The 14,832-nt window shown below is 42.1% G+C and overlaps 1 protein-coding gene across 1 annotated transcript in view; it reads right to left on the reverse strand.

Annotated features, from left to right (window-relative positions):
* prkcz (protein kinase C, zeta) overlaps window positions 1-14,832 on the reverse strand; it is a 410,310-nt gene that overhangs the window by 209,601 nt on the left and 185,877 nt on the right. The window contains exon 6 of the mRNA XM_060852456.1: window positions 2,039-2,170. Coding sequence (XP_060708439.1) covers window positions 2,039-2,170 — 132 coding nt within the window. The remainder of the gene's footprint in view (window positions 1-2,038; window positions 2,171-14,832) is intronic.

A 14,832-nucleotide genomic window follows, 5' to 3' on the forward strand; every position in this document is an offset into this window, starting at 1 on the left:
AGGTAGTGTGTCAGTGTCTCATACTATGCACGTGTAAATCAAGGGGGACTTGGTGATGGGATACTAGCCTTTGTGGAGTTATTTCATTATATGTACAATATGCTTATTCACCACTGAGAACAACAAAGGCCAAATCTAGGTGACATCTTACTAGTCAGATAATAACATTTTAAGAGGAGACACCATAAAAGGTTATAAAGAGGAACTTAATTTATTTTGAAATATTATTTAGTTTATAAAGACAAATGACTTGAACGGGTTAGGGATAGGGGAATTATGTTTTCGATGAAAGAGGGTGTTATATATTCTTGCATTGTTTCTCAATAGCAGGGAACTAATTAGCTAGGAGCCAATTGGACATTTAAGTGTTCCAGTTGGCAATAGCCAAGGCTACTCTGGATATTCAGATACTGAGTCAGATGCTTCGATCCAGGCAGCATTCTCAAATAACTCCATTTTTCAAGCCTGAAGTTTGACTATTTCAACCATATGGGAACCAGAAGACATCTAGACATATAACACTCAGTGATATTACTGTTGCACAAATAGTTTTGCTGAACAGTTTCAGTTTTTAAATCTCAAATATCGTTTCTGAATACTTCATTTGGGGAAAAGAAAACAAGCAACAGATGGACATAAAGTGACAACGCAGAAAGAATAATCTTTCATTCCAGGTTCCAATGCAGTATTTGCGTGTTTAAATGGTGACAGCACTATATACTTCCAATAGATTCCTTGCAGCAGTAATTTTCCAAATGTTACGTTTTTCCAAATATATTTATCCACTTATTTAGGCAGATGAAATTAATTATCGTGACAAACGTTCCACAATTAAGAAACAATTTTAACTTATTGGTGCAAATTAAAATTATAAATCTAAGATGTACATTTTCATTTATTAAATACGTTATTCATCTGTTATAAGTCTATGCCCCCTCAAAAAAAATAAATTCCTCCTCATTTCCATGAAGAATGAGAAAATATTTGTTTTGAAATCGTATCCTAAACATCCCCCATGAGGGGAAATACCCTTTCAGCATCATGTCAAACTCCTCAGTGATGCTTTGTAACACTTCCCATTCTCTAAACGCCAATGGAGCACAGGCCCAACAGTTCAGTTTGAAATAGAAATAAACTAAATGTGTCAAATAAAGTAGGAAATCAATAGTCCTTTGTACTGTAGAAAACCAACCAAATTTTTAATTAATGGAGATAGGTTGAACAATACTATTTCAGTACTTAACATTTGTGGTTTAGTTGCTATTAAGCTTGTTTTAGATTGCTAACTTACTAAAGTTGCTAAGTACATCTGATAGGAAGTGTATTATTACAGTTTACCAAAGAACAGCATGAAACATTAGTGTAACAATATTCTAGGTGTTAAATGAGGAATTATTCATGCAGTTATAGTTTTAACAATTATGCAAACACATTCTGACATAGCTAAACTGGAGCCAGACACTACCCTAGAATTGAAAGAGTCCTAAATCATCCTCTTTGAAATCAATACATATCAATGGACAGCGACCAGAAGTGAAAATAGTTGTTACGCTCCTGAGCCCAAAAACATGAAGGCCAACTTGATTGGAACAGACCAACTCAGAAGAATCGGAAGTCAGAACTTGGAATCTTTCTGCCCTTCATGGCTTAGTGACAGCACATAGTGCATTCATTACCAAGTTATCACAGCTTTATTCTCTGCCAGAACATTTAAACAGGTTCCAACTGACACAGAGCTTCCCATTACTCTTTGAATTGATATGTTTTGATTTCAAGTTTCATAGAAGCAACTACATTGGCTTAATTGCTCAAAAGGAAAGATGGAGAGAATTTAAAACTCCAAGAGAATACATGGTTTTGTCATTCAGTCATGGAATAGTGCAACACATACAAATGTTATCTCAGTGATAGTCAGTCTGCAGCTTTCGGATATCTCTTTTCTTTGAATTTCAGTGGTGTATAAGGTAGGAAGATAATGAAGAACAGAGTCGGCACAAACAATTTCAATATCTTTGGTACAGAGATATGCGCTACTTACCATATGCCTTTGGCACGTCACAGGAACAAGTTTGTGACAGCGCTTATGGACCAACAACTTGCAGTTGATACACTTGTAGCCCTGCCTGCCTAGACTCCATATCCTTTCACTGCAGTGTCCACAGTAAGCCTTCTGCGAAGAAAAGCACAATTAGCATACATTGTTAGTATTTTTTCCCCACAACGTATCCACTTGAGACAAGCATGCCAGTTCTTTACAAGCAAGCACGAATGCAAGAGATTGTCAAGTCAAGTTCAATCACACAATAGAGTTGAATGGGAAACTGAGCCAAGGTAAGCTGGTGCTAGGGCACTGGGACAATATAGAATGAACAGGATTTTTTTTCAATAATGGATGTCCCATTTATATTACACTGAGATGGGCAGGTAGTGGGAAAGTATTGCAAAGGCCCAGGTTAAACTCATAGGTTCATGGGTTTGAATCCTTTTACAATAACTGGAGGAATTTGAATTCAATTAATGGATAAATTAAATTAATGAAATTGAATTAATTGATAAAATGTATTGGAATTGAAAACGAGTTTGATGTTGCACAAATTCACTTGATTCACTGAAAGCCTTTTAGGGAAGGTAATCTGTTGTCTCGCCCTAGATTCATAGAAATGTGATTGGATTCTGAATTGCTCCAGCAGTCCACTCAGTTGTACCAAATAATTATTTAAAAGCGAAAAAGGAACAAAACTGGACTATGTGCTACCAAATTAGGTACCAGAAGTGATAACTGTCTATGCCAAACTGGCAACTCTGCAAAATCCTCTTTTCTACCATTTCAGACTCTTGTTCCAAACTGGGATAGCTGTCCCACAGCCTGACATTGTCCGAAGGTCTGATTCTGAGAGGTTAACTACGTCTTGGACATCACCATCATCAACTCTGGTAATGTCCTGTCATACCGGCAGACAGTCAGGAGGGAACTGCTCTGGAATACCTTAATATTGACACAAGACATACGAACATGTGAAGAAGCAGGAGTCAGCAATTTGGCCCCTCGAGTTGGCTCCACCAGTTATCTCAGAGTACAACAGAATCTTGACCAGATGGGTGGCCGAGGGAGTTTAACTTAGACAAATACGAGGTACTGCATTTTGTAAAAACAAGTCCGAGCAGGACTGATACATTTAATGGTGAAGTCCTGGGGAGTGTTGCTGAACAAAGATCTTGGAGTGCAGGTTCAAAATTCCTTGAAAGTAGTTTCGCAGTTAGATAGGATAGTGAAGGTAGCGTTTGGCATGCTTTCCTTTATCAGAGTATTGAGTATATGAGTTGGGATGCCATGTTATGGCTCTACAGGACATTGGTTAGGCCACTTTAGGAATACTGTGTGCAATTCTGGTCTCCTTCCCATCGGAAGGATGTTGTAAGACATGAAAGGGTTCAGAAAGATTTACAAAGGTGTTGCCAGGGTTGGAGGATTTGAACTATAGGGAGAGGCTGAATAGGCTGGTGCTATTTTCCCTTGAACATTGGAGGCTGAGGGGTGACATTATAGAGGTTTATAAAATCATGAGGGGCATGAATAGGATTAATAGACAAAGTATTTTCCCTGGGTTGGGAGAGTCCAGAACTGGGCAGCATAGGTCAATTTTATATCTTCCCCCTCTCACCCTAAACCTAAGGGGCAATCCTTTCACACAGAAGGTTGAGTGTGTGTGGAATGAGTTGCCAGAGGAAGTGATAGAGGCTGATACAATTACGGCATTTAAAAGGCACCTGGATGGGTATATGAATAGCAAGGGTTGAAAGAGATATGGGCCAAATGCGGATAGATTCAGTTAGGATATCTAGTCAGCATGGACAAGTTGGACTGAAGGGTCTGTTTTCATGCTGTACATCTCTATAACTCTACGATCCTGAATTTGGATTTTAACCTCAACTCTATATTTCTGCAAATCCCCCAAAAAATCTTTCATCCCTCTGGTTCACAAGAATCTATCCATCTCTACCTTAAAAATATTTAAAGATTCTGTAACTATTGCCTTTTGGAGAAGGGAATTCCAAAGACTCTCAATACGTTTTTATTAAAACAAAAAACTTCATCGTCTGTTTTAAATGTGCGTCATGAACATTAAACTATAACTTCTATTTCCAGGTTCTTCCACAAGAGGAAACTTGTCAAGTTCCCTCAGGGTCTTGGAGAAAGGTGAGGATTGCAGATGCTGGAGATCAGAGCTGAAAAATGTGCTGCTGGAAAAGCGCAGCAGGTCAGACAGCATTCAAGGAGCAGGAGAATTGACGTTTCGGACATAAGCCCTTCTTCAGGAATTCTTGAAGGAGGGCTTAGGCCCGAAACATCGATTCTCCTCCTCCTTGGATGCTGCCTGACCTGCTGCGCTTTTCCAGCAACACATTTTTCAGCTCCCTCAGGGTCTTGTATGTTTTAATCAAATCATCTGACTCTAAGCTCCAGGGGGTACAGGCTAAGCATTTTCTCAAAAGGTAACCCACTCATTTCAGGTATTAGCTGAGTAAACTTTCTCTGAACTGCTATCAAGGCATAACCGTCCTTCCTGAAGTCCAGTGACCAGTACTGCACACAATACTTGAGATGCAGTCTCGCCATGGCGCTGTATAATGGAATCGTAATCTTTGAACATTTGCATTCAATTTCCCCTCTCAATAAACCATAACATCTCATTAGTTTTCCTCATTATTTGCAGTACCAGCATAACCTTACATGTTTCATGCATTATGACACCCAGACCCCTCTGCATCTCAAGAGCTCAGATATAATTGAAACAATATATCTCAATTTGTATATTGTTTTTACATTCATTACAGCAAACTGAGACTTTTTTACATTATTTAACTTGTTACCATGATACCTCATGTCGTGTAAAGACAAACAAGCCTCCTACTGATTACAACCTATTGCCTTTCTTCAGATGAATGATTCAGTATTGAGGAATAACTACTACTCAAGTTGAACAATAATTGAAGGGGGCAAAGGCAAATAATTTACTTTGGATTGGGGACTTGAATGTCTAATATCAGTAAGTGTGGCTCAGAATCACTACATTCGACTGAGCTGGCAAGTTCTGAAAGATATTTTTTGCAAGGTTTGTAGCTCAGGTGGAGGCTTAGGGTGTAGCTTTGCTCGCTGAGCTGTTAGTTTGATATCCAGACGTTTCATTACCTGGCTAGGAAACATTGTCAGGGGCGACCTCCAAGTGAACTGAAGCTGTTGTCTCCTGCTTTCTATTTATATCTTTTTCCTGGATGGGGTTCCTGGGGTTTGTGGTGATGTTGTTTTCTGAGAGGTTGATAGATGGTATCTAGATCTGTGTGTTTGTTTATGGCGTTGTGGTTGGTGTGCCAGGCCTCTAGGAATTCTCTAGCATGTCTTTACTTAGCATGTCCCAGGATAGATGTGCTGCCCCAGTCGAAATGGTGTTTTTTTTTCATGCGTCTGTAGGGCTACGAGGGAGAGAGGGTCGTGTCTTTTTGTGGCTAGCTGGTGTTCGTGTATCCTAGTGGGTAACTTTCTTCCTATTTGTCCTACGTAGTGTTTGTGGCAGTCCTTGCATGGAATTTTATAGATGATGTTGGTTTTGTCGATGGTTGTACTGGGTCTTTTAAGTTTGTTAGTTTTTGTTTGAGTGTGTTGGTGGGTTTGTGTGCTACTAGGGTTCAGAGGGGTCTCAGTAGTCTGGCTGTCATTTCTGAAACTTCTTTGATGTATGGTAAGGTGGTTAGGGTTTCTGGCTGTGTTAGGTCTGCTCGTCGTGGTTTGTTCCTGAGGAATCTGCGGACTGTATTTTTTGAGTATCCATTCTTCTTGAATATGTTGTAGAGGTGGTTCTCCTCTGTTTTCCGAAGTTCGTCTGCACTGCAGTGTGCAGTGGCTCATTGGAATAGTGTTCTGATACAGCTTCGTTTGTGTGTGTTGGGATGGTTGCTGGTGTAGTTAAGTATTTGGTCAGTGTTTGTCGGTTTTCTGGATACGCAGGTTTGTAGTTCTCAGTTGTCCTTTCTTTAGACTGGGATGTCCAGGAATGCGAGTTTGTTGTCGGTTTCTTCCTCCTTGGTGAACTTTATGCCTGTGAGGGTGTTGTTGATGATGTTAAATGTCTCTTCTATTTTGTTTCGTTATGTGATGACAAAGGTGTCACCTACGTAGCAGATGCAGATTTTTGGTTTCAAGGTTGGTAGGGCTGTTTATTCTAGTCTTTTGCATTACCCCTTCTGTTATGAATCCTGATAGCGGAGATCCCATGGGTGTGCCGTTGGTTTGTTTGTAGATTATGTTGTTGAAGGTGAATTGGGTGGTGAGGCACAGATCCACGAGCTTCATGATGTTTTCGTTGGTAATGTGATTGATGGTGGTTGGGGTGAGTGTGATGGTCCCTTCTAAAAGCGTGGCAAGTGTTTCCTTTGCCAGGTCGATGTTGATGGAGGTGAACAATGCTGTTCCGTCGAATGAGATCATTGTTTTGTCTTCCTCTATTTTGGTGTTTTTGATGATTTTTAGGAATTCCTGGGTGGAGTGGATGGAGTGCTGTGACTCTTCTACTAGGTATTTCAGTCTTGCATGCAGTTCTTTGACCAGTCTGTAAGTTGGTGTTCCGGGTAGTGAGACTATGGGTCTGAGAGGGGCTCCTGGTGCATGGATATTTGGTAATCCGCAGAATCGTGGAGTGTTGGTCCCGTCTGGTTACATTTTCTGGAATTCCATCTTGTTTAGTTGTCCGGAACTGTGTAATTTTCTTAGGAGATATGTAATTTTGTTTCCTAGTTGTGTGTGTGTGTGTGTGTGTGTGTGTGGTGGGGGGGGGGGGGGGGGGGGGGGGGGGGGGGGGGCAGGTCTAGCATCACCTGTTGGTAGGTGTTGGTTCCTGCGAGTAGTGCATTGGCTTTCTCTATGTAGTCCCTTCTGTTCAGGATGACTGTGAGGTGACCCTTGTCTGCAGGTAATATGACGATGTTTTTGTCTTTTTTTTGAGGTTTTCTAGAGCTTTCTTTTCTTGTGTGTTCAGTTTGTTTCCTTCCCTCTTTTGGACAGATGTGGTAGAAACCACATTGAAGGACAACAAACTCACAGAAGAAACACAACAAATGATCAGACAGACAGTTGCACCTACTCTGGTGTTTATGGCTCGTTTCTACAGCATCGATCTGAACAAAAGACCCGACCCCACAACTAGGAAACAAAATTACATATTTCCTAAGAAAATTACACGGTTCCAGACAATTAAACAAGACGGAATTCCAGAAAACGTAACCAGATGGGACTAATCCCCCACGATTCTACGGACTACCAAAAATCCATAAACCAGGAGCCCCCCTCAGACCCATAGTCTCACTACCCGGAACACCAACTTACAGACTGGTCAAAGAACTGCATGCAAGACTGAAATACCTAGTAGAAGAGTCACAGCACTCCATCCACTCCACTCAGGAATTCCTAAAAATCATTAAAAACACCAAAATAGAGGAAGACGAAACAATGATCTCATTCGACGGAACAGCATTGTTCACCTCCATCAACATCGACCTGGCAAAGGAAACACTTGCCACGCTTTTAGAAGGGACCATCACACTCACCCCAACCACCATCAATCACATTACCAACGAAAACATCATGAAGCTCGTGGATCTGTGCCTCACCACCCACTTCACCTTCAACAACATAATCTACAAACAAACCAACGGCACACCCATGGGATCTCCGCTATCAGGATTCATAACAGAAGGGGTAATGCAAAAGACTAGAATAAACAGCCCTACCAACCATGAAACCAAAAATCTGCGGCTGCTACGTAGGTGACACCTTTGTCATCACATAACGAAACAAAATAGAAGAGACATTTAACATCATCAACAACACCCTCACAGGCATAAAGTTCACCAAGGAGGAAGAAACCGACAACAAACTCGCATTCCTGGACGTCACAGTCTAAAGAAAGGACAACTGAGAACTACAAACCTGCGTATCCAGAAAACCGACAAACACTGACCAAATACTTAACTACACCAGCAACCATCCCAACACACACAAATGAAGCTGTATCAGAACACTATTCCAATGAGCCACTGCACACTGCAGTGCAGACGAACTTCGGAAAACAGAGGAGAACCACCTATACAACGTATTCAAGAAGAATGGATACTCAAAAAATACAGTCCGCAGATTCCTCAGGAACAAACCACGACAAGCAGACCTAACACAGCCAGAAACCCTAACCACCTTACCATACATCAAAGTAGTTTCAGAAATGACAGCCAGACTAAGACCCCTCGGAACCCTAGTAGCACACAAACCCACCAACACTCTCAAACAAAAACTAAAACTTAAAAGGCCCAGTACAACCCATCGACAAAACCAACGTCTTCTATAAAATTCCATGCAAGGACTGCCACAAACACTACGTAGGACAAACAGGAAGACAGTTAGCCACCAGAATACACGAATGCCAGCTAGCCACAAAAAGACACAACCCTCTCTCCCTCGTAGCCCTACAGACAGATGAAAAAAAAAACACCATTTCGACTGGGACAACACATCTATCCTGGGACAGGCTAAACAAAGACATGCCAGAGAATTCCTAGAGGCCTGGCACTCCAACCGAAATGCCATAAACAAACCATATATCAACCCCTCGAAAACGAACAGGAAACGACATCACCACAAATCCCAGGAACCCCATCCAGGAGAAAGATATAAATAGAAAGCAGGAGACAACAGCTTCACTTCACTTGGATGTCGCCACTGATGATGTTACCTAGCCAGGTAATGAAATGTCTGGATATCAAACAGACAGCTCAGTGAGCAAACCTGCACTCAAAGATATTTATGTCAGACTTGCCCTGAGGCATGCAGTGAGGAAAATTGCTAGACTTTGGCCTAACTAATCGAGCAGTCACAGATACATCCAGCCATTATAGTATAGTTAGGAGTAACCATTGCACAGTCCTCATGAAAATAAAGTCCCTTCTTTATGCTGAATACACTGTTCATCATTTGTACCGCAGTGACACTGTGTTCAGTGGGATTGATTCAGAACAAAATTGACTGGACTGCCATGAGTCAGTATGGCCATCAAGGGCAACAGAACTGTACTCAATCATAAACAATGATGGGTATGTGTAGCAAACTAGTGCAAAAGCTGAAGCCCTTGCAACAATTTTCAGCAAGAAAAGCAAAGTGAGTGATCTCTTTTAGTCTGCATCCTAGGTCAAATGTATCACAGAAGTCTGTGTCAGGCAATTTGACTAATTCCACCTGATACCAAGAAACAGTTGAAGGCATCAAATTATGCAAAACATATGGGTCCTTACAAAATCTCAGCACATTACTGAAGATGTGCATTCCAAAACGAGACACATTCAGAGCTACAGTGTTCCATTACAGATACAATACAGGCACCTATGAAAATAATATGGAAAACTGCCCAACTACATCCTATCCTGAAAAAAGATAAAACAACTATTGACTGATTATCTCTTCTGGATCACCACCAAAGCAGCAGTTGTTGTTGTCAAAAGTGCTATCACTTAGATCACAACAACCTGCTTATAGCTGCTCATTTGGATTCTGACAGGGCCACTCAAATCCTGATCTCACTACAGCTTTGGTCCAAACATGGACAAAAGAGCGGAACTCAAAAAAAATGACGACCTGCGACATTAAAGCAAAATTCAAATCATTGAGCATCAGGGGAGAAAACATTCCACTGGTTGTCATCAAAACTAACACAAATGAAAATGATTATGTTTGTTGGAAACCAATAAATTCAGTCCAAGAATTTCATTGCAAGAGTTGCTCAGGTTGGACATTTTTATCTACCGATTCGGATGTGAGACCACTGGTGCAGGTGGAATTTAAACTCAGGCCTACTGGCTCAGAAAAAGGTACACTCTCACTACACAAGAACCCTTCAGATGCCATAGGTTAGATATTTTCTAATCAATTTATTGAGATGTTATGACACCTCTGAAGCAATGGGCCAATGGGCTGAGAAATGGCAGAAGGAGTTTAATTCAGATAAATGCGAGGTGCTGCATTTTGGGAAAGCAAATCTTAGCAGGACTTGTACACTTAACGGTAAGGTCCTAGGGAGTGTTGCTGAACAAAGAGACATTGGAGTGCACGTTCAAAGCTCCTTGAAAGTGGAGTCGCAGGTAGATAGATACTGAAGGTGGTGTTTGGTATGCTTTTCTTTATTAGTCAAGAGTATTGACTACAGGAGTTGGGAGGTCATGCTGTGGCTCTACAGGACATTGGTTAGGCCACTGTTGGAATATTGCGTGCAATTCTGGTTTCCTTCCTATGGGAAAGATGTTGTGAAACTTGAAAGGGTTCAGAAAAGATTTACAAGGATGTTGGCAGGGTTGAAGGATCTGAGCTAAGGGAGAGGCTGAACAGGATGGGGCTGTTTTCCCTGGAGCGTCGGAGGCTGACGGGTGACCTTAGAGGTTTATAAAATCATGAGGGACATGGATAGGATAAATAGACGAAGTCTTTTCCCTGGGATTGGGGAGTCCAGAACTAGAATGCATAGGTTTAGAGTGAGGGGAAAGATGTAAAAGACATCGAAGGGGCAACTTTTTCACAGAGGGTGGTACGTGGAATGAATGAGCTGCCACAGGATATGGTAAAGGCTGGTACAATTGCAACATTTAAGAGGCATTTGGATGGGTATATGAATAGGAAGGGTTAGGAAGGATATGGGCCAGGTGCTGGCAGGTGGGACTAGATTGGATTGGGATATCTGGTCGGCATGGACAAGTAGGACTGTAGGGTGTCTTTCTGTGCTGTATATCTCTATGACTAATGACTTTGGAACAGATGGGACTTGAACCCAGGCCTCTCTCGTCTGGGACAGGGACATTACCACTGCCTCCCAAGAGGCTCCCTTCCTAGTTTACTTAATCGTTTTTGAAAATTTATACCGCTTTTTCTAATCGACTTATTCAGTGACGTTATTATACACCTGAAAGTGAGACTGCTACCCAGGCCTCCTAGTCCAGGCGCAAGGACACTACTACTGTGCCAAAAGAGGGTCCTCAGTTCATTTTTTCACTGGTAATTGGGATTTGGCAACAAACATCAGCCTTGAAAGCATTAAAGAAAACCTTTCTACCTGAAATCTCCTCAAATGTTCAAGTGTGTCAAGGCTTGGACAATATCCAGGTTTGGAGTTAAATTGACAAGTGATGTTTGTACCACAGAATTGCCAGGCAGTGACTGACTATCTCCAACAAGAGAGAAACTAACCAGAGACCTTTGACATTCAAATAGCATAATCATTGCTGAATCCTCCATATCAACATCCTGAGGGTTACAATTGACTAGAAACAGAATGGAACCAGCCTTGAATGAGTTATTTGTCTGTTTAAATTCAGCATCTTAGCTGGGTAATTATTCAATTTTTTAAATTCTTTGCGTTTACTTGCCTGATCAATTAGTTTTCCATTGAGAGCTATAGTCATAACGTCCAATCAGTCAAGCCAATATATTGACAAATTACTGCAATTAATGGTTTCTCATTGCTAGATACAACCCACATTAAAGTTAAGCACTTTATAATGACTCACATAAGCTTAGTACATTCATTGACTAACATTGCCAGAACAATATCCTTGCTATCTCCTTTACTTAAATGCAAGTTGGGACTATGGTCGGTATGCATAAAAACAAGTTTAAATTCTATCTTCTGTGAACAGCATAGATGCATTTAACAGAAAGTTATCTGACGACAATGACAAAGAAAGGAAAAGAATATCAGAATACGGTCAGAGGATGTAGGAGGGGAAGAAGCTCACGTACAGCATAATCCCCAGTATTGATGAGCTGGGCCAGACAGTTTGCTGTAGATTGGATGTTATTATTCTACTAAAATTTCTGAGCTGGTAGAGTTAGTAAGTTGGCAGATGACAACAAAATTGGAGGTGTAGTGGACAGCGAAGAAGGTTGCCTCGGATTACAACGGGATCTTGATCAGATGGGTCAATGGGCTGAGGAGCGGCAGTTGGAGTTTAATTTAGATAAATGTGAGGTGCTGCATTTCAAGAAAGCAAATCTTAGCAGGCCTTATACACTCAATGGAAAGGTCCTAGGGAGTGTTGCAGAACAAAGAGACCTTGGAGTGCAGGTTCATAGCTCCTTGAAAGTGGAATCGCAGGCAGATAGGATAGTGAAGGCGGCGTTTGGTATGCTTTCCTTTATTGTTCAGAGCACTGAGTACAGGAGTTGGGAGGTCATGTTGCAGCTGTACAGGACATTGGTTAGGCCACTGTTGGAATATTGCGTGCAATTCTGGTCTCCATCCTATTGGAAGGATGCTGTGAAACTTGAAAGGGTTCAGAAAAGATTTACAAGAACATTGCCAGAACTGGAGGATTTAGAGGAGGGAGAGGCTGAACAGGCTGGGGCTGTTTTCCCTGAAGCTTCGGAGGCTGAGGGGTGACCTTATAGAGATTTATAAAATCATGAGGAGCATGGATAGGATACATAGACAAAGTCTTTTTCCTTGGTTGAGGGGAGTCTAGAACTAGAGATCATAGGTTTAGGGTGAGGGGGGAAAGATATTAAAAGGGGCCCAAGGGGCAACTTTTTCTTGCAAAGAGTGGTACGTGTATGGAACCAGCTGCCAGAGCAAGTGGTGGACATTTAAAAGGCATTTGGATGGGTACGTGAATAGGAAGGGTTTGGAGGGACATGGGCCGGGGGCTGGCAGGTGGGACCAGATTGGGTTGGGATAGCTGGTTGGCATGGGCATGATGCACCAAAGGGTCTGTTTCCGTGCTGTACATCTCTATGACTCTATGTTTAACAAACTGCTGGACATTAAGGACACAAACTGGAAAATATTGTGTTAACATTGCAAATGCAAGTCTGAATATTGGAAGCTGTACATTTAGGAGTAAAAAGTGAGGTCTGCAGATGCTGGAGATCAGAGCTGAAAATGTGTTGCTGGTTAAAGCGCAGCAGGTCAGGCAGCATCCAAGGAACAGGAAATTCGATGTTTCGGGCATAAGCCCTTCATTAGGAATGAGGAAAGTGTGTCCAGCAGGCTAAGATAAAAAGTAGGGAGGAGGGACTTGGGGGAGGGGCGATGGAGATGTGATAGGTGGAAGGAGGTCAAGGTGAGGGTGATAGGCCGGAGTGGGGTGGGTGCGGAGAGGTCAGGAAGAAAATTGCAGGTTAGGAGGGCGGTGTTGAGTTCGAGGGAATCGATTGAGACAAGGTGGGGGGGGGGGGGGGGGAGGAATGAGGAAACTGGAGAAATCTGAGTTTCCAGCAGGCCAACCACAAGGGATGAACTCAGATTTCTCCAGTTTCCTCATTTCCCCTCCCCCCACCTTATCTCAGTCGATTCCCTCGAACTCAGCACCGCCCTCCTAACCTGCAATCCTCTTCCTGACCTCTCTGCCCCCACCCCACTCCGGCCTATCACCCTCACCTTGACCTCCTTCCACCTATCACATCTCCATCGCCCCTCCCCCAAGTTCCTCCTCCCTACTTTTTATCTTAGCCTGCTGGACACACTCTCCTCATTCCTGATGAAGGGCTTGTGCCCGAAACGTCGAATTTCCTGTTCCTTGGATGCTGCCTGACCTGCTGCGCTTTAACCAGCAACACATTTTCAGCTGTACATTTACATAGAGTAACAATTCTTAAGCCAAATAACATTGTGGCACCTTGGTAAAAGCCTTTCCTCTGGGACAGGAGCTCTGGATTCAAATTCCACCTTGGGTCTGATAGCCACAGAAGGGGCGTCAAAAAGATTGATTATCAATTAATTGCTCGTGACAAGTAGCAAGAGTAGGATGGTTTCTTGGTCAGCCAGAACCACATGGTAGCTGCAGCGATGCAGCCTTAGGATGTCAGAAGATTCCATGTGCAAGTTTTTGTCATGACTAAATGTCATGGTTGTTGACAAATAGTTCTATGTACATATACGATATTCTCACATTAGAACACTGGACAGGTGATCGATTCATGCTGCCCATTTCTGATTTTAAAGGTTGTGGACCCTAGCTCATGAAAAAAGTGGTGTGGCCGGGGGATTGGGGATTAATGGTGAAGGTGTACAATCATTTAGGGGGAGAAATTTATTCACTTCATCTTTGAATATCTTTAAGAGGAGGCTATCCATGCTTTTGGTTTCTCATGGAATCAATGGCTATCAGGAGCCAAAGGCAAACACGAGCCATGATCATACGCAGCAGAGCAGGCTGGACAAGACATGCAGTCTCAATCTTCATCTCTTGATAGCACTTCATTTCTCATTTTTGTTACATTCTGAAGCAAATTCTCTTTACTCAGTGCACTCTATTAATTACATTTTAAAAATTCAACACATGCCCAACTTTTCCACAGCATAATGTACCATTACATTACAGCAGTATGACTCCAACTCCCCATTTTAAAAGCTAGACATAGAAATATTACAAACTTGTTTGAAAACTATTAAGTGTGAATCCAGAATGAATTCAAACTCTTAAGGTAAACAAAATTAGAATGTGAGCTGTTTGTGAACATTGCTGTTAGACTGACACAGTGATTCATTGGTGAGCACTGATGCCTCAACACCAGGCATCTGGGTTCAATTCTAGCCTTGGACAACTGTTTTGTGTGGATTTGCATATTCTTCCCTTATCTGGATGGGTTTCTGCCAGGTGCTCTGACTTTCTCCCGCAGTCCAAACATATACAAGTTAAGCGGACTGGACATCCTAAATTGCTCTGTAGTGTCCAGGGATCTGCAGGCTAGGTGGATTAAATAAATGCGAGGCTACAGGGATAGGGTAAGGGTCTGGGTCTGGGTGGGTT

This window comes from Hemiscyllium ocellatum, chromosome 37 (assembly GCF_020745735.1).
Source record: "Hemiscyllium ocellatum isolate sHemOce1 chromosome 37, sHemOce1.pat.X.cur, whole genome shotgun sequence".
NCBI classification, from domain to species: Eukaryota; Metazoa; Chordata; class Chondrichthyes; order Orectolobiformes; family Hemiscylliidae; genus Hemiscyllium; species Hemiscyllium ocellatum.